Here is a 20,564-nt window from a genome sequence, read left to right as displayed (position 1 = left end):
TACATTGGTCTTTAATGGACTTATCTTGCCAACTTGATAGAATCCTCACTTGGAAATTTTTTCTGAATACCTATCATGGTGGGTGTTATGCTAGGCCTTCAATAAGCACAGGCAAATATACACAATCACTGCCTTCAAGAAGCATACAGTTGAGGACAAGGGCAATATATATGTTTAATCTTGTATCCTGGGAACATTGTTGGACACACATGTAAGGTGATGGTTAATACTCTGTTAATTATTTGGTTGATAGCTGCTGTACATCTGACTTAAAAGAATTAAAGAGTCCCTATTTTGCCAAACTTGTCTTCTCAGCTGCCAGAGGAATTCCACTTGGAAGTGTAAATTACTGGTTCGGCACTTCAGGACTCTATATAATTACTGCACCAGAGGGCATGATGTGCACCCAACAGACGCCTTGTCCAGGTAAGATATGGCATGGAGGTTCTTCCTGGGAGGTGGAAAAGTATGCCAGGGGCTCAAAGATCTATTCACTGCTACCTTGCCTCCAATTCTGCTGCAAGAGAAGCAACAGAGGTTTGGGGGGCTGGAAAATGGTTGAGTCCATGACTTCATTTCCAGACTAAAACCCAGTGGCAAGTCAGTAAGTGACCAGGCTTCCATTTCAGGTTTACTTTTAACTATAATGTACAAATATGGAGCATACCTGGGCAACTCCCATCAGTGGGAACAGCCACTTCCTGCTTACAGCCTGAGCGGAAACATGTGCTCTTGCCAACTTCCCCCTTCCCCTTTCACACAAGCATAGCCATCATGCTTGTGCCTTACCCTTCAACCTCACTGAGGACTCCAGTCCTGGGCTTTATGCCCTGTACACTTTCCTTTAACAGTCATGCCTGTCCATAGCTGCTGAGTCATGTTCCAGGAGACATAGATCAGTGATTCTCAACTGTGGTCCACAGTCTGTTGGTGGACCACAAAAAGTCTCCTAACAGGTTACCAACAGACCCCCAAATTCAGGCTGTTTCTTGGGTTCTCCTTGGAGCATGACGTACATGTCCATTGGCTTATTTAGTTTTGTATACAACTGAAGGATAGTTATCTATGGTCTTAATAGTTACCTTAGTTTTTAAGGGTTACTAAAATCTAATATTCAAAATCTAAAAGTAAGTGTTGCTAAAGTTTTATTAAAAAGTTTTTGAGTTGAAATTCACATAACATACAATTAACCATTTTAAAATGTACAATTCATTGGTATTTAGGGTATTCACAATGTTGTGCAACCGTCAGCTCTCTCTAGTTTCAAAAGTTTTTCAGGACTTCCCTGGCAGTCCAGTGGTTAAGACCACGCTTCCACTGCAGGGGACGTGGGTTTGATCCCTGGTTGGGGAACTAAGATCCCTCATGCTGTGTGGCGAGGCCAACAAAACAAAACAAAACTTTTTCATCACTCCATAAGAATACCCCATACCCACTAAGTAATCATTCCCCATTGTCCTCTCCCCACATCTCTTGGTTTCCTCTAATCTGCTTTTTGTCTTTCTGGATTTGCCTATTCTGTGTATATCACATAAAAGGAGTCAAGCAACATGTGACCTTTGTGTTTGGCTTATCTCACTTAGCATAATGTTTTCAAGGTTTGTCCAAGCTGTAGCGTTATCAGTACTTTATTCATTTTTTGTGGCTGACTAATATTCCATTGCACGTATCACGGTTTGTTATCCATTCATCCATTGATGAACATTTGGCTTGTTTCCACTTTTTGGTTATTATGAATAATAGCGCCTATAAACATTTGTATATAGGTTTCTGGGTGGACATAAGTTTTCATTTCTCTTGGGTATATACCTAGGTTTGGAATTATTGGGTCATATAGTAATTTAATGTTTAACTTTTTTGAGGAACCACCAAACTATTTTCCACAGCAACTGCACTATTTTGTATTCTCACCAGCAATGTACAAGTTCCTATTTCTCCACATCCTTGCCAATGCTTGTTATTTTCCTTTTTTTTGCTTGTTGTTTATATTAAAGCCATCCTAGTGTTTGTGAGGAGATATCTCATTATAATTTTAATTTGCATTTCCTTGATGATCAATGATGTTGAACATCTTTTCATGTGCTTGTTGGCCATTTGCATATCTTCTTTGGAGATATATCTATTCCAGTCCTTGCCCATTTTTAACTTGGGTAGTTTGTCTTTTCATTGTTTGAGTTGTAAGAGTTCTTTATATATTCTGGATATCCTTATCAGACATGGGACTTGCAAATATGTTGCCCATTCTGTAGGTCATCTTTCACATTCTTGAGAATATCCTTTGATGCACAAAAGTTTTAATTTTTGATGAATTTATCTATTTTTTTCTCTTGTTACTTGTGCTTTTGGTATCAAATTAAGAATCCATTGCCAAGTCCAATGTCATGAAGATCAACCCCTATGTTTTCATCTAAGAGTTTTATAATTTTGGCTCATATTTCAGTTATTGATTCATTATGAGTTAATTTTTTTTAATTTTAAAGAATATTTATTTATTTGGCTACACTGGGTCTTAGTTGTGGCACATGGGATCTTTGTTGCTGCATGCGAGATCTTTTAGTTGCGGCATGCAGGATCTAGTTCCCTGACCAGGGATCAGACCCTGGCCCCCTGCATTGGGAGCACAGAGTCTTAACCACTGGACCACCAGGGAAGTCTCTATGAGTTAATTTTTGTATATGGAGTAAGGTTAGGGTCCAACTCTGTTCTTTTGCATGTGTTGTCCAGGAATCATTTGTTGAAGACACTATTCTTTCCCCACTGGGTGGTCTTGGCACCCTTGTTGAAAATCAGTTGGTAATAGATGTTAAGGTTTATTTCTGGACTCTCAGTTCTATTCCCATTGGTATATGAGTCTATCCTATGCCAGTACCACATTGTTTTGATTACTGTAACTTTGTAGTAAGTTTCAAAATAGGGAAGTGTGAGTCCTCCTATTTTGTATTTCTTTTTCAAAATTGTTTTGGCCTTCCATGGTCCCTTATAGCTCCATATGAATTTGAGAATCACCTTTTACATTTCTGCAAAAAGACCATTAGAATTTTGATAAGGATTGAATTGAATTTGTAGATCAGTTTTGGAGGAATTGCTATCTTAATTTAATATTAAGTCTTCTAACCCATGAACATAGGAACTCTTTTTATTTATGTAGGTCTTCTTTAATTTATCTCAGTAATGTTTTGTAGTTTTCAGTGCACAAGTCTTTTTTTAAAATATTTATTTATTTATTTGGTTGCGCTGGGTGTTAGTTGCAGCATGCAGGCTCCTTAGTTGTGGCATGCAAACTCTTAGTTGCGGTACGCACATGGGATCTAGTTCCCTGACCAGGGATCGAAGCCGGGCCTCCTGCATTGGGAGTGCGGAGTCTTATCAATGCGCCACCAGGGAAGTCCCAAAGCACAAGTCTTTTACCTCCTTGGTTACATTTATTCCTAGGTATTTTATTCTTTTGGATGCTATCGTAAATGTAATTGTTTTCTTAATTTCCTTTTTAGATTGTTTATTGCTATAATTATGGTTTTTTAATTAAACTTTTTATTTTGAGATAATTGTAGATTCCCATACATTTTTGGAAATAATACTGAGATATTCTTTATACCTTTTACCTAGTTTCTCCCACTGGTAACATTTTGCAGAACTATAGTATAATATCACAACCAGGGTATTGACGTGATACAATAAAAATGCAGAACATTTACATTACCACAAGGATCACTCCTGTTTGTCTTTTTATAGCTACACCTACTTCCCTTCCTCCCCCTCCTCTTTAACGCATGGCAACCACTAATCTGTTCTCCATTTCTATAATTTTGACATTTCAAGATTGTTATATAAATGGAATCATGTAATATGTAAGCTTTTGGGATAGACTTTTTTCACTCAGCATTATTCCTCAAGATTCACCCAGGTTGTTGCATGTATCAATAATTTGTTCCTTCTTGTTGTTGAGTAATAGTTCATGGTATAGATGTACAAGAATTTGTTTAACCATTCAGCAGCTCAAGTATATCTGGGTTGGTTGCAGGTTTTGGTACAGGTTTTTGTGTGAACATAAGTTTTCATTTCTTGCCCATTAGGATGGCTGCTATCAAAAAAAAACAGTAAACAACAAATGTTGGCAAGGATGTGGAGAAATTGGAATGCTTATGTACTGTTGGTGGGAATATAAAATGGGACAGCCACTGTGAAACATAGTATGTAGGTTCCTAAAAATTTTTTTAATGACCCAGCAATTCCACTACTGGGTATATACCAAAAGAATAGAAAGCAGGGTCTAAGAGACATTTGTACACCATGTTCATAGAAGCATTATTCACAATAGGTAATAAAATGAGTTAGGAAGTGTTCCCTCATCTTCAATTTTTTGGAAAAGTTTGAGAAGGATTGGTATTAGTTCTTTATGTGTTTAGTAGAATTCAACAGTGAAACAATCAGGTCCAGGTGTTTTCTTTGTTGGGAGATTTTTTAAATTATTGATTCAGTCTCCTTACTAGATCTATACAGATTTTCTATTTCTTCATGATTTAGTGTTATTGGTTTTAGGTTTCTAGGAATTTATCCATTTCTTCTAGGCTAGCCAATTTGTTAACATACTGTTGTTCATAGTAGCGTATTATAATCCTTCTTATCTCTGTAGAATCAGTAGTAATGTACCCACTTCCATTTCTAATTTTAATAATTTGACTCTTCTCTTTTTTTTTTGGTCAGTCTAGCTAAAGGTTTCTCAATTTTGTTGATCTTTTCAAAGAACCAGCTTTTGGCTGCACTGATTTTCTCTATTGTTTTTCTATTCTCTTTTTCATTTATCTATGTTCTAATTGTTATTATTTCCTTCCTTCTGCTAGCTTTGGATTTAGTTTGTTCTTCTTTTCTTAGTTCTTTAAGTTTTTAAGTTAGGTTGTTGACTTAGGATCTTTTTTGTTTTTTAGTGTGTTTTTAACTATAAATTTCCCCCTTAGCGTTGCTTTTGCTGCATCCTTGGAGCTTTGGTATATGGTGTTTTTTGTTTGTTTGTTTGTTTTTAATATTTGTTTATTATGGGGGGTGGTGGTGGGATGAATTGGGAGATTGGGATTGACATATATATGCAAATATGTATAAAATAGGTAACTAATAAGAACCTGCTGTATAAAAAAATAAATTTAAAAAAAAGCTCAAAAAAATTTATTTATTTATTTGGCTGCACCGGGTCTTGGTGTGGCATGTGGGATCTTTTAGTTGTGGCATGCAAACTCTTAGTTGTGGCCTGTGGGATCTAATTCCCTGACCAGGGATCACACCCGGGCCCCCTGCATTGGGAGCACCGAGTCTTAGCCACTGGACCACCAGGGAAGTCCCGGTATGTTGTGTTTACATTTTCATTCATCTCTAAGTATTTTCTAACCTCCCTTGTGATTTCTTCTTTGATCCATTTGTGGTTTAAGAGTGCGGTGTTTAATTTCCACAAATTTGTAATTTTTTCAGTTTTACTTCTGTTGTTGATTTGTAAATTCATCCCTTTGTGGTCAGAGAAGCTACTTTGTATGACATCTATCTTTTAAAATCTATCCAGACTTACTTTGTTGCCTAATATATGTTCTATTCTGAAAAATGTACCATGTATACTTGAGAGGAATGTGTATTCTATTGTTGTTGGGTAGAGTGTCATATATATGTCTGTTAGATCCAGTTGGTTTGTTGTGTTTTTTACATCCTCTATTTCCTTATTTATCTTCTGTCTGGTTGTTCTAGCCATCATTGTGAGTGAAAGATATTGAAGTCTCCAACTATTATTGTAGAATTGTCTATTTCTTCCTTCAGTTCTGTCAGTTTTTACTTCATATATGTGATGGTCTGTCATTAGGTGTGTAAATGTTTATAATTGTTATATCCTTTTGCTGTATTGAACATTTTATTAATATGTAATTTCCTTCTTTATCTCGTAATCTTTTTGATGTAAAGTCTATTTTGTCTGATATTAGTATAGCCACTTTTGCTCTCTTTTGGTTACTATTTACGTGGAATATCTTTTTCCATCCTTTTACTTTCAATTTATTTATGTCTTTGTATCTAGAGTAAGTATCTTATACACACAGCATGTAGTTGAATCATGAGTTTTTATTCATTCTGCCAATCTCTGTCTTTTGATTGGGGAATTTAATCCACTTACATTTAAAGTAATTACTGATGATGGGGGCCTTACTTCTGTCATTTCACTATTTGGTTTCTATATACCTTATAGCTTTTTTGTCCCTCAATTCCTGCATTACTGTCTTCTTTTGTGTTTAGTTGATTTTGACTCCTGAACTCCCTGACCTCCCTTCTATGCCCCCAGGACCCACGCGGCCTGGATGGGGCTTTGGAGGGGGAGGTACCAGTCTGGGAGCTCAGCAGGCTCCCCAGCCCGAGTGGGCCAGGCAATCACCCTCCGCTCCTCTCCTGCTCTTCCCAGAGAGTCCCTCCCACCTGCTTCTCCTGATCTCCCCAGCCTCAGGGGCACTGATCCTGTCTGGCCTCCACTTCTCCTCCCCCCTCAGTCCCCCTACGACCTACTGGTTCACTTTGGGGTTCCTCCCATCTCCTTGGCATCAGAGTCCCCCACCAGCGGCTGGCAGGTGCCTTAGTTGTGGAGAGATGCTAACTCCATGTCTTCCCACACAGTCATCTTGACTCCCACTACTCTCATTTCCTTTTGTTTATATTTCATAGCTGTTCTTTGTGTGTGTGTGTGTGTGTGTGTGTGTGTGTGTGTGTGTGTGTGTGGCTACCATGGGGGTTACGTTTAACATCCTAAAGTTATAACACTAATTTGAATTTTTACCATCTTAACTTCAGTAACATACAAATACTCTGTACCTTTACAGCTCCTCTGTCTTCACCCCTTTCAGTTGATGTCACAAAATTCATCTTTATACATTGTGCCCCAAAAACCATAATCTAATAATTCTTTTAAATGCATTAGTCTCTTTAGTTATGTAGAAAACAAAAATGGAATTACAAACCATTGTTATAATAATATTAGCTTTTATAATTGCTCAATGATTTACCTTTATTGATATCTTTATTTCTTCATATGGCTTCAGATTACTGTCTAGTGTCCTTTCATTTCACCCTGTAGGACTCCCTTAAGCATTTCTTGCAGGGCAAGTCTAGTAGTAATGAACTCCCTCAGCTTTTGTTTATCTGGAAACATCTTAATTTCTTTCTCACTCTCACAGGAGTTTGGCCAGATATAGGATTCTTGTTGGACAGTTTATTTCTGGCCTCCAACGTTTCTGATGAGAAACCTGCTGACTTTCTTATTGAGGATCTCTTGTATGTGATTATTCACTTCTCTCTTGCTGCTTTCAAGATTCTCTCTTTATCTTTGGCTTTTGAAAGTTTGACTATAGTGTGTCTCAGTGTGGATCTCTTTGAGTTCATCTTACTTGGAGTTTATTGAGCTTCTTGGATGTTTATATTCATGTCTTTCATCAGATTTGGGAAGTCTTCAGCCATTATTTCTTCAAATATTTTCTCTACAACTTTCTCTCTCTCTTCTTTTTCTGGAACTTCCACAATGTGTATGTTGGTCTGCTTGGTAGTGCCCCACTGGTCCCTTGGGCTCTGTTCACTTTTCTTCAGTCTTTTTCTTTCTGTTCCTCAGTATCAACAATTTTTATTGTCCTGTAGTCAGGTTTACTGATTCTTTCTTCTGCCTATTCAAATCTGAATGTGAATCCCTCTAGTGAATTTTTCATTTCAGTTATTGTACTTTTCAGCTCCAGAATTTTTTTGTTTGTTTCTTTTCTTGTTAGGTTTTCTATCTCTTTATTGATATTTCTATTTTGTTCATATATAATTTTCTTGACTTTCTCCACATTTTCCTTTAGTTCTTTGAGCATCTTTAAGACAGTTCTTTTAATGTGTTTTCTACATAGCTTAAACATAAATATGGATTATAGAAAAATAACTTGACAGTTGTCCATTCACACTGACACAGTTAAATCACTTAGGGAATGTAGCCAAGGAAAAAAATAAAACCCATGTTTATTATAATATTAATTGGAAATTTGGAAGCAACATGCTCTCCAACAACCAGGGAGCACATATCATAAGTAGCACTTATCAGCATGATAAAATATAGTCCAGCTTTTAATTTATGAAATATATTAATAATATAAAGAACTTTCTCATAATGTCAAGTAAAAAGAGCCAGATTTTTAAAAAATTGTATGTTTGTTATAATCATGATTGTATAAAAAAGATTAACAGAGATCCTACCAAAAAATGCACCAAAATATTAAGTTTTTATCTTTGATGATGGAATTATAGATGACTTTTAAAAATTTATCTCTTCTCTATTTCCCAAATACATATTCCTCATTGAACATTTATTACTTTTTTATCATCAAAACAAACTTTATTAAGTTAAGTATGTATCTGGGTACAACTATAAGTAACGTAGAGATATAACTATAGGGTTGTTTTCATGTTGATTTGAATTCTTCCACAAGAAATGATAAAGCCTTCAGCTGGTGATGGCTGAAGAATATGGCTTCTGCATTGTTCTGCCTGAATTCTCTTCCTGTGTCAGTTTGCTTCAGTATTATTTTTTATCTTCTACCTCCTTCTTACTTATTCCTTGTCTACTCTAAAAAATGACTAACTGATTTTTTTCCTTCTCAGCATACCCAGTTGTGGTCTACAGACCCCCACCACCAGGATACGGAGCCCCACCAGCAGGATATGGAGCATCACCTGCAGGATATGGAGCCCCGCCTGGGGGATATGGAGCCCCTCCTGGGGAATATGTAGCCCCACCTGTGGGATATGAAGCCCCACGTGGGGGATATGGAGCCAGAGCCCCATCTGCGGGATATGGAACCCCACCAGTGACATATGAAGCCCTGCCTGCAGGATATGGAGCCCCACCAGCTGGAAATGAAGCCCCACCTCCAGCATATGAAGCTCCACCTGCTGGAAATAGAGCTGCCTCTTACAAATCTGTGGCAGCCCAGCCGGAGGCTTCTCTTCCATCTACCTCGTCTTCTCAGGCTCATTTACCACCTTCTAAGAAGTAAACATTGAAGACTCACCAAGCAAAGGGCATCCTAAAACTGAAGTCACAATAAGAAGGATGACTCAGGTATGTGGTTAAAGGCCTGTCTCAGATAGTTGTCACAGCCTTTGGAAAGGCAACCTTAGGGAGAAGATGAAACTTTACTTCCATGCCTAGATTTTAGAGGCAGAGTCAGCTCTTGATTAGATGGGCTAAAGGAGAAGTAGAATTGTAGAGCTAATTCTCCAATAATTTGGTGTACATTGGGCTGCATTTTTTTTAACGTGCCTTGAGTGAGTGTGGAAAAAATGTCCTGCATTTTCCCCTCCCTCATTCAAGAAACATTTATTATGCTCATTTTGCTAGGAACTAAGATATATATTTAAAAATATCAAATTGAACACTTTGTTGTTTTTCATAGCATTATTTATATTAGTGAAAGGATGGGACAACTTAAATTTTCAATAGTGAGAGAGAATTTCACAAATTATGGTATATCCACACAATGAAATATTATGCAGCCATTGAAAATGATATCTAGAGGTAGGGGAAGCCTTCTTTAAGAACACCAAAAACAATGAAGAAATAAAGGAAAACAGTGATAAATTTAACTATAACAAAATTTGAAACTTCTGTATGACCAAAGTTAAAAGATAGATAAGAGACTAGGAGAAACTGATTTCCAATATATATATTAAACAAACAAATAGTTTGTAGTCAGAATATATGAACTTCTGCAAATCAACCCAAAAGAAAAAGTGGGGCTTCCCTGGTGGCGCAGTGGTTGAGAATCTGCCTGCTAATGCAGGGGACACGGGTTCGAGCCCTGGTCTGGGAAGATCCCACATGCCACGGAGCAACTAGGCCCATGAGCCACAACTACTGAGCCTGCGCGTCTGGAGCCTGTGCTCCACAACAAGAGAGGCTACGATAGTGAGAGGCCCGCGCACTGCGATGAAGAGTGACCCCCGCTTGCCACAACTAGAGAAAGCCCTTGCACAGAAACGAAGACCCAACACAGCCAAAAATAAAAATAAATTAATTAATTAAAAAAAAAAAAGAAAGAAAAAGTGGACAAAAGATGTGAATTCTCAATTAACTGAGGCAATAGCATGACCAAGAATCATTTGAAAAGATGTTTGTTCAACTTGACTAGTGTTAGATAAATGCAACTTGAAATGAGAATTTTTATCTCTAAAGATTTACAAACATTAAAAAGATTGAGACAGGGACTTCTCTGGTGGTCCAGCAGCTAAGACTCCGCGCTCCCAATGCAGGGGGCCTGGGTTTGATCCCTGGTCAGGGAACTAGATCCCGCATGCTACAACTAAAGATCCCACATGCCACAACTAAAGATCCTGCATGCCACAACTAAAGATCCTGCATGCCACAACTAAGACCTGGCACAGCCAAATAAATACATAAATAAATACTAAAAAAAAAAAAATGATTGAGACAATTGACGAGGTGACTTCCACCTCAGGCCTTTTTCTATGCTCCTTGTTGGGAACTGCCTGTAAGTGGCATCCATCCAAGTGAGAAACTAGCATAGGTTGCTGCGAAATGATTGTGCAGAGGTAGCCCCAGGCTGGCAAGGGATGGTCTGGGTTTTCTGGACTCTGTGTTTTTCTGGTAAAGGAGCCCTGAGTACTGATCAGCTCTTGCAGCTCTAAAATCATGGCCCATGGACCAATAACATTCAAGTATGTGGCCATAGAGTTCTTTCAGCATGAGTGGGAATTTCTCGACCTTGTTCAGAAGAAGTTGTACTGCAGTGTGACGATGGAGAACTATAGTAACTTGGTCTCACTGGGCCATTCCATTTCTAAGCCAGACATAATTGTGTTATTGGAGCAAGAAAAAGAACCCTGGATGGTTGTGAGGGAAGGAACAAGAAACTGGAGTACAGATTTGGATTCAAGTTATAAAATAATCAGTGATAGAAAAACGTTTATAGCTGGAAAACATTCATCTCTTCTTCTTCATCAGAGAATTCATAGTGGTGAGAAACCCTATGAAGATGAAGAATGTGGGAAGGCCTTTAGTTATGCCTCAAACTTTGTTCAACATGGAAAAGTTGATATTGGGGCAGACAGCCAGGACTCCAAGATGGAATCGGTTGTACCACTGAAGGAGAAGAAGCTCCTGAATGTCAAACTAAGGGAGCTGGCAAGCTGGATACTAATGCGGGATTTCATCCTTAAAGGAACTGCTGGAGTGTTTCAAAGAGGTTATTACTGGTATTACAACAAGTATTTCAACATGAAGAAAGGGAGCATCGTAGGGCTTTCTATGTTGCTGGCAGCTTATATGCTTTTCAGCTACTGCAGTTCTTACAAGGAACTTAAACATGAGCAGCCAAGTGAGTACCTCTGAAGAGGGCACACTCTGCATTCCTGACCATGACTTTTGCCCGGCACCCCTGAATCCTTTCATATCCTGATGCAGAATTAACACCCAATAAAAGATGACTGGTTTAAAAAAAAAAAAAGGTCTCTCTTAGCAACTTTCAAGTATGTAATACAGTATTATTAACTATACTCACCGTGCTGTACATTACACACCCGTGACTTATTTATTTTATAATTGGAAATTTGTAGCTTTTGACCACCTTCACCCATTTCACCCACTGCCTCTGGCAACCATCAATCTGTTCTCTGTATCTATGGCTTCAGTTTCATTTTTTTGTTTTTGATTTTTTAAAAAAATTTCACCTATAAGTGAGATCATACAGTATTGGTATTTGTCTTTCTCTGTCTGACTTCACTTAGTATGATGCCCTCGAGATCCATCCATGTTGTCTCAAATGGCAGGATTTCCTTCTTTTTACGACTGAGTAATGTTTGATTGTATATGTGCCACATTTAAAAAAAATCCATTCATCTCGTGATGAACTCATGTTGTTTCCTTGTCTTGGCTATTGCAGATGGCGCTGCATTGAACACTGGGGTGCAGATATATTTTCTTTTCTTTTTATTTTAAATAAATTTATTTATTTTATTTATTTATCTTTGGCTGTGTTGGGTCTTCATTGCTGCGCACGGGCTTTCTCTAATTGTGGTGAGTGGGGGTTACTCTTCATTGTGGTGCGCAGGCTTCTCATTGTGGTGGCTTCTCTTGTTGCGGAGCACGGGCTCTAGGCATGTGAGCTTCAGTAGTTGCGGCACATGGGCTCAGTAGTTGTGGCTCGTGGGCTGTAGAGCACAGGCTCAGTAGTTGTGGCGCATGGGCTTAGTTGCTCCACGGCATGTGGGATCTTCCCAGATCAGGGCTCGAACCCGTGTCCCCTGCCTTGGCAGGCGAATTCTCAACCACTGCGCCACCAGGGAAGCCGCAGATATATTTTCAAGATAGTGATTTTGTTTCTTTTGGATTGTTGACTTAAGAAAAAATGTACAACATGAGAGTTGCGAGTTAAATTTTATTTGGGGCAAAATGAGGACTATAGCCTGGGAGACAGCATTTCAGATAGCTCTGTGAAACTCCAAAGAGGTAGTGGGGGAGGTCAGTATATATGTGATTTTGGTGAAGGGGGAGTACATGCAATCAAGTACATATTTTTTTGCAGAAGGTTACTGCTAGTCACGAGGAGCAGACATCACCATGAAGGATTTTAGTGCTTTACTAGATCTGAGGAGATATAAGAATTGGGCTCATAAAATCAGCTCCTGAAAATATCTAACTATCTGAAGACCTGTTCTGCCAGTTTTCCCAGAGCACAGAGAACCTCATTTCTGCTCTCCACCCTGAACTCCTTTCAGGGGGTGTTGAACGTCAGCAGATGCAGCAGCACATGATTTAATCCTTGTAGAGGTAGATGGCAAGTGCCAATTTGTATTTGACAGGATGAATGCCAGGAAGTGGATCTGCTGGGTTATATGGTAGTTCTAGCTTTGATTTTTTGAGGAACCTCCATGCTGTTTTCCGTGGTGGCTGCACTAGTTTGCATTCCCTCTAACAGTACATAAGTGTTCCCTTTTCTCTACGTCCTTGCCAACACTTGTTATTTCTTGTCTTCTTGGTAGTGGCCATTCTTATAGGTGTGAGGTGATATTTTATTGTGGTTTTGATTTGCATTTCGCTGATGACTGGTGATGTTGGGCACCTTTTCCTGTGCCTGTTGGCCATCTGTATGTCTTCTGTGGAAAAATGTCTACTCGGAGCCTCTCCCCATTTTTTAATTGGGTTGTTTGTTTGCTTTTCTATTAAGTTGTATAAGGATTTTTTAAAAATATATTTTGGATTGTAAATCAACTATACGCCAATATAAAATTTAAAAACTGACCGAAAAACTCAAGTGTTGGGAAGAATGTGGGGAAAAGATTATTTTTTATACACTATTGGTGGGAGCATAACTTGGTATGCCTTTTTATTTACTTTTTAATTAATTATTCTTTTTTTTTAAATTTTATTTATTTATTTTTTTTATACAGCAGGTTCTTATTAGTTATCTATTTTATACATATTAGTGTATATATGTCAATCCCCATCTCCCAATGGTATCCATGGGTGGACCTGGAGGGCATTATGCTAAGTGAAATAAGTCAGACAGAGAAAGACAAATACTGTGTGATATCACTTACATGTGGAATCTAAAAGATAAAACAAACTAGTGGATATAACAAAAAAAGAAACAGACTCACAGATACAGAGAACAAACTAGTGGTTACCAGTGGGGAGAGGGCAGGGGGGAGGGGCAAGATGGGGTAGGGTTCAAACTACTACGTATAAAATAAATAAACTACAAGGGTATATTGTACAGTACAGGGAATATAGCCAATATTTTATCATAACTATAAATGGAGTATAATCTTTAAAAATTGTGAATCACTATGTTGTACCCCTGAAACTTATATAATATTATAAATCAACTATACCCCAATAAAAATAAATAAATACATTGACATACAAAAAAATTTTTTTCCGATTTTGGAGAAAGCTGTCTCTTCTCTGGCCGATTGAGTTGAACAGCCCTGAAGGCATGGTTATATTTCACCTCTTCCTACCTCACAGCCACAGTTTGTATGGTTCTTACTGGCCAAAGCCACCAGGGGCAAGGGGGTCCCATAGAACTCATCTGGTGTTTAAAGGCCTTTGAAAATGACCTAATGACTATTACTATAGCTAGGTGCCAGACAAGTGCTAAAGCACTTCAGAAGCGTATCTCACCATAGCAATCCAGTGAGGATTAAAATCTGTTAATATCTTCATGTTACAGCTAAGCATACTGAAGCTTGGCGACCTTAGGAAATGAAAGAATCCACAACTGTTGAGTGGTGGAGGCAGGACATGGAACCCTAACCTCTGCCTGGGAAACCTGCTCCTGAGCTTCCTCTTTTCATCCCACAGGTGCCAAGCAGTAGGAGGCGTTTCCTGTGCACGTAGTGGCCTGATCCTCTCCACACACCTGTGAGGTCCTGGTGAGCTCTGAGTCTCTTTCCCTGCTGCAGGCTTGATCCCTGGTGATCAGAGGGTTTAGAAAATCAACTGTGTCAAACGTGGTTTAGCAGGTCAGAGGAGGGCTCAGATTTCTCACAGGACCAGTAGATTGGTTCCAGATCTTCTGCTGCCATGTAATTGGGGTGTAGGGGTTGCTGAGAGCCTGAGGTCAGCTGCCCTTGAGTCAGCTCAACTGGCACCAGAAAGCGAGAATCTTGAGATCTTTGGGTTTTTATGGCCTCATCCCCCATCACAGCCCCAGACCTAAAGTTCTTAATTGCCTTAGTGATGGCTCCGAGTAAAGGGTACTCATAACAGATGGGAAGGTGAAGTGTTTGAGAGGGGCAGTAATTATGTCAATTGACCGGCCTGTTTATTAACTATCTATTCGTGCCCAGCACCCTGCCAGGCACTTCACATGCATAATCCAGTGAGGTGGGTGCTTGGACTCCAATCTCATAGATGAAGAAACTGGGCCTGAGGGAGGAGCAAATTGTCAAAGGCGCACAGCTGGCTGGTAAGTGACAGGGCGGGATCCAAACTTAGGTTTCCCTTTTTATTCAGACACTCATTTGTTGAGTGCCTTTTGTGTGCCATTTCTATGCACTTTATCAGTCAACAAAACAAACAAAAATTCCTGCTCTTATGGAGCTTACATTCTACTAAGACACAGTCAATATATTTTTTATATATATATATATATATGTATGTATATATATATATATATATATATAATGTTATGATATAACTAGGCATATCATATTCAAACTGCAGGAAAAGCAAAGACAGAAGTTATTAAGAGCTATGAAAAAATATAGAGCAAAGTGAGGGAGATTAGGAAAACTGGGGGATTGGCAGAGGGAGCAGATTGTAATACAGCCTTGTTGAGAAGATAATATTTGAGGAAAGATTTGAAGGGTAAAGGAGGTGAGGGAGGTAGCCATGCAGATATCTGGGGAAGAGCGCTCTAGGCAGATTCCCAGGTGCCTTCCCTTATACCCAGTGCCTCAAAACACAGATGAATGTGAGAAGACTCCTGTTCTCAAGGAAGGAAAATGCTTGAAAACAGACTGCAAGCCAACCAGAGTGAGAGAGATCCGAACCAGCACGTAAAACAGTTTGGGGATGGAGACTGATTTTTGGGTTGTCGTTAGAAAACAGGCCTCCTTCCTGCCTATGTCCTGAGGATAAAAGAGAAGTCAGTGTAACCGAAGAGGCTAGGGCCACCCTGGTTTTCACCCTTGATTAAAGCCTGCTTTCTGTTGCATACCTCTCCTTGGCCTTGGGTCTCTCTGTTTCTGAGGGCGTCTGTGATATGCATTTCCTGGTGCTGTTCCCTTGGGGCCTCCCAGTAGGGCAGCTTAGATGCACCCAGGCTCTCAGCTTCAGGCCGGGTGCTGCACTTGTCCTGCTTCAACTGTTCATTGTCTGGTTCCAAGAGAGATGGATCTTCTCAGCTGAAGTCTCTGAATCCCCTTGATGGAGCACTTGCCTAAGTCAGGGAAACCTATTCTCTGACTCTCCATGGAGAGGAGGGCCAGAATAAATTGATGTGAGAGCTTGTGGGCTGACCACTTGTTTGTTCTACTGCCCAACATTGTGCCCTGGGCTTCCTAAGGATCAGTTCAGGTTAAGTACTTACTGAGGCTGCTCTGAGCCAGTCCTGTGCTCTGAGGAATCTGACATGCCCTGATCTCGAGGAGTAAACAGACTACTCCAGAGATAGACAATTTCATTACATTTTCCAAGTGTCCACCTTGTCTTGGACTCCACCCATCCCTAAAATATAAGATGGAAGCAGGTAAGTACCGCACCCTCTATGTGGTCCCTGCGGGGAGGTTGTCTAGACCTCCTCCTGTTGGCTTACTCTGCTGGTCTTATCTTCCCTGGTCATCAGACCTCTGATATGGCCTTGGCATACCTCAATATGGGCATAAATACATAAAAACAAATAAATAAATAAATAAAGCTGGAAAGGGACTTCCCTGGCGATCTAGTGGTTAAGACTCTGCGCTTCTATGCTTCCATTGCAGGGGCATGGATTCTATTCCTGGTCTGGGAATTAAGATCCTGCATGCCTCGAGGCATGGCCATAAATAAATAAATAAAGGAACTAATTTAGAAATATTTCTGCTCAAGCTTGGGTTTTTCCCTTGGACCCAATTCTGGCATTAGACTTCTGGCTTTTACCTGATGACCAATGAGAGAGACACTCCTAATTCCTTACATAAGTGCAGTGGTAGAGGTCAGCACAGGGTTAAGAGGAGGGGTCCTGGCCAGCCCAAGTTGGTTCTGTTGGTTCCTGGAGAAGGGGATGCCTGCGTTGTTTTGATGCCCCAACCAGGAAGGCCTTTGGTCTGGGCATGTGGTCCAGCTTAGTAAGGAGACCGGTTGTCCCCTTGTGCCTGCAAATCCTTCTGCTCCCTTCACAGGTTGATTCCTGAAAAGGAGAAAAGCAGGTAAGGGGCTTGGAAGTCAACATTCCCATCCTCGCAACAAGAAAAAAAAGCTGAATAAATTGAAAATCAATTACTCTTCTTAGATCCATCAGAGAATTGAAGTCCTCAGGGCAAACTGCTGTCTGCAAAACTGTAGAGACAGGTGGATACAGAGAATCACAATTCACCGAAAACAAAACTCAAGAAAGGAAGCCCCACCAATGGAGCCAGCATCAGGGTAGGAAAATGTAAACTGCGGTTGACGAATTGCTGGAGGCAATTCAAGCTTGTAGGCAAGCTTGAGAGTTAAAAATGTCAGGGGTCCAGTCCTTGGGAGGAGTCCAACGTTTCTGTGAGTTCTACCTCTAGGAGCCCTACCAGCTCCCCACAGTAAAGAGTGGAGAAAAGAAAAACCCTTTGTACTTCCAGCAGGGGTAATGGAATAGTAGCTATTTTGAAATTATACCCAAAGCCTTTTATTCTCCTTAACATGGCCTGTTCTCAAGAGAAATCATTTAACCAGGGTCTAATTGACTGGGGTTTTACCAGAGCCTAACTGACCCAGGGAGGGAGAATATCCAACTCCAGTCCACTGTAACCTTTCATGCAGAGGAAGGGAAATGTCCAAGTCCAGCCCTAATTAGTCTTCTGCCTCCACTAAGGGGGGTGGGGCCCAACAACTGGGATACACTTGTGAAGGTCAAAGCCCAGGGGCAGAAGTCACTAAAAGTTTGACACCTAATCGTAGGACTATAGAATTCTTCCTTTCCCCCAGCACCTTACCACCACATCCACAGGGCCCCTGCCTAACAACAGGGGATTACAACTGAAAGAACTGCACATCTCAGACCTTATTTAAGCAGTCTCTAGGGAAACACAAAGACAACAGAGGAGACAAAAACATGGACACCAGAGGAAATATTAGTCTCTCACACCTGCAGATACAGCAAATAATAAACACAGCCTAATTCCAAGCCAGATAAACATAAGGCCTTACACTACAGGCCTATTTAACTCAGTTCCTTTTACATAGTATATCATGTCTGGCTTTCAGCATAAAACTACAAGGCATACTAAAAGACAAAAAACACAGCTTGGACAGGGTGACAATCAGAACCAGACTCAGACATAGCAAAAATGTTGGAATTATCAGACTGGGAATTTAAAACAACTGATTATTATGCAAAGAGCTCTAATCAAAAAAGTGGACAGCATGCAAGAAAAGATGGATAATGTAAGCAGAGAGATGGAAACTCTAAGAAACAATCAAAAGTTACCAATGCTCCTTGAAAGACACAATCTACCAAAACTCACACAAAGAAAAATAGACAATCTGAATAAGCCTATATCTATTAAATAAGTTGAATTCAAAACTAATAACCTTCCAAAAAAGAAAGCACTAGGCCCAGATGGGTTAACTGGTACATTGTACCGAACATTTAGGGAAGAAATGATACCAGTTCTGTACAACATCTTCCAGAAAATAGAAGCAGAGGGAATACTTCCTAAATCATTCTAGGCAACCAGCATTATCCTCATACCAAAACCAGATATGAAAAGAAAGAAAACTGCAAATCAACATCTCTCATGAACAAAAATGCAAAATCCTCAAAAAATTAGTAAGTTGAATTCAACAATATATAAAAAGAGTTATACACCATGACTAAGTGGAATTTATTCCAGGTATGCAAGGCTGGTTTAACATTCAAAAATCAATTAATATAATGCATCATATCAACAGGCTAAAGAAAAATCATATGATCACATCAACAGATGCAGAAAAACATTTGACAAAATCCAACACACATTCATGATAAAAACTGTCAGTAAACTAGGAATAGAGAGAATTTCCTCAACTTGATAAAGAACATGTACCAAAAAAACTCTATAGCTAACATTAAACTCAATGATGAGCAACTAGATGCTTTCCTCCTAAGATCAGGAACAAGAAAAAGACATCCCCTCTTACTACTCCTATTCAGTGTTGTACTGGAAGTCCTGGCTAATGCAATAAGACAAAAAAAAAAAAAAAATCAGTTTTACTTCTTTCCAAATCTGTATACATTTTATTTCCTTTTTTTATCTTGATTTTTATGATGATCTAGGTAGAAAATCCCAAAGAATCAACAACAACAAACAAAACCTCTGAAACTAATAAGCAATTATAGCAAGGTGGCAGGATACAAGGTTAATATACAGTCAGTTGTTTACCAGCAATGAACAATTGGAATTTGAAATTAAAAACACAATACTATTTACCAAAAATAAAATAATAAAATAAAAAGAAATACTTAGGTATAAATGCAACAAAATATGTACAAGATCTATGTGGGGTAAACCTACGAAACTCTGATGAAAGAAATTCTAAATAAATGGGGAGATATTCCATGTACAGGGATAGCAAGAATCAATTTTGTCAAGATGTCAGTTCTTCCCAATTTGGTCTATTCAACGTAATCCTAATCAAAATTCTAGCACGTTATTTTGTGGATATCAACAAACTGATCCTACATTTTATATAGAGAAGCAATAGACCAATAATAGCCAACACAATACTGAAGAACAACAACAAAGTTGGAAGACTGTCCCTATCCAACCTCAAGACTTTATATAAAGATGCAGTAATCAAGACAGTGTGGTGTTGGTGAAAGAATAGACAAATAGATCAATGAAACAGAATAGAGAGCCCAGAAACAGACCACACAAATGTAATCAACTGATCTTTGAAAAAGGAAGACAATTCAGTGGAGAAAGGATAGTCTTTTCAATGAATGGCACTGGAACAACTGGACATGGACATGCAAACAAAAAAATCTAGATACAGATATTTTACAAAATTAACTCAGTAAGCATCAGAGACCTAATGTAAATGCTAAGCTATAAAAATCCTAGAAGATAACATAGGAGAAAAACTAATGACCTTGGCTTTTTGATGAGTTTTTAGAAACAACACCAAAAAGCACTATCCATGAAAGAAAAAATTGATAAGCTGGACTTCATTAAAATTAAAAAGTCTGCTCTGTGACGGGCACTGTTAAGAAAATGAGAAGACAAGCCACAGACTTGGAGAAAATATGTGCAAAAGACACATATGGTAAAGGACTGGCATCGAAAATATACAAAGAACTCCCACAACTGAACAATAAGAAGAAAAATGACCCAATTAAAAATGTGCAAAAGATCTGAACAGATACCTCACCAAAGAAGATATGCAGATGGCAAATAAGCATATAAAAAGATGCTCAGCATCATATGTCATTAGGGAATTGCAAATTAAAACAATGAGCTACCACTACACACCTATTAGAATGGCTAAAATTCAAAACACTGTCCACACCAAATTCTAGCAAGGTTGTGAAGCAACAGGAAGTCTCATTCATTTGCCGGTGGACATATAAAATGGTAGAGCCACTTGGAATATAGTTTGGTAGTTTCTTATAAAACTAAACATACTCGGGACTTCCCTGGCGGTCCAGTTGTTAAGACCCCGCACTTCCACTGCAGGGGGCGGGGGTTTTATCCCTGGTCAGAAAAATAAGATCCCGAAGGCTGGACGGCTTGGCCAAACAAACAAAAAACTAAACACTCTTAACACATGATCCAGCAATTGAGCTCCTTGGTATTTATCCAAACGAGCTGAAAATCTATGTCCTCACAAAACTCTGCACATG

General features: G+C 39.1%; 1 protein-coding gene across 1 annotated transcript in view; it reads left to right on the top strand.

Annotated features, from left to right (window-relative positions):
* WBP2NL (WBP2 N-terminal like) overlaps nucleotides 1-15,425 on the top strand; it is a gene marked incomplete at its 5' end in the record, with an annotated part of 30,591 nt that extends 15,166 nt beyond the window's left edge. Inside the window, 3 exons of the mRNA XM_082420696.1 lie at nucleotides 316-426; nucleotides 8,644-9,103; nucleotides 14,366-15,425. Of these exons, the coding sequence (XP_082276822.1) occupies nucleotides 316-426; nucleotides 8,644-9,038 (506 nt within the window). The 3' untranslated portion in view covers nucleotides 9,039-9,103; nucleotides 14,366-15,425. The remainder of the gene's footprint in view (nucleotides 1-315; nucleotides 427-8,643; nucleotides 9,104-14,365) is intronic.
* Nucleotides 15,426-20,564: the final 5,139 nt, after the last annotated feature.

This window comes from Balaenoptera physalus (assembly GCF_965194825.1).
Source record: "Balaenoptera physalus genome assembly, chromosome: 13".
NCBI lineage: Eukaryota > Metazoa > Chordata > Mammalia > Artiodactyla > Balaenopteridae > Balaenoptera > Balaenoptera physalus.
Note: the sequence above shows the minus strand (reverse complement) of the source record. Positions and strands in the feature narration are given on the sequence as shown.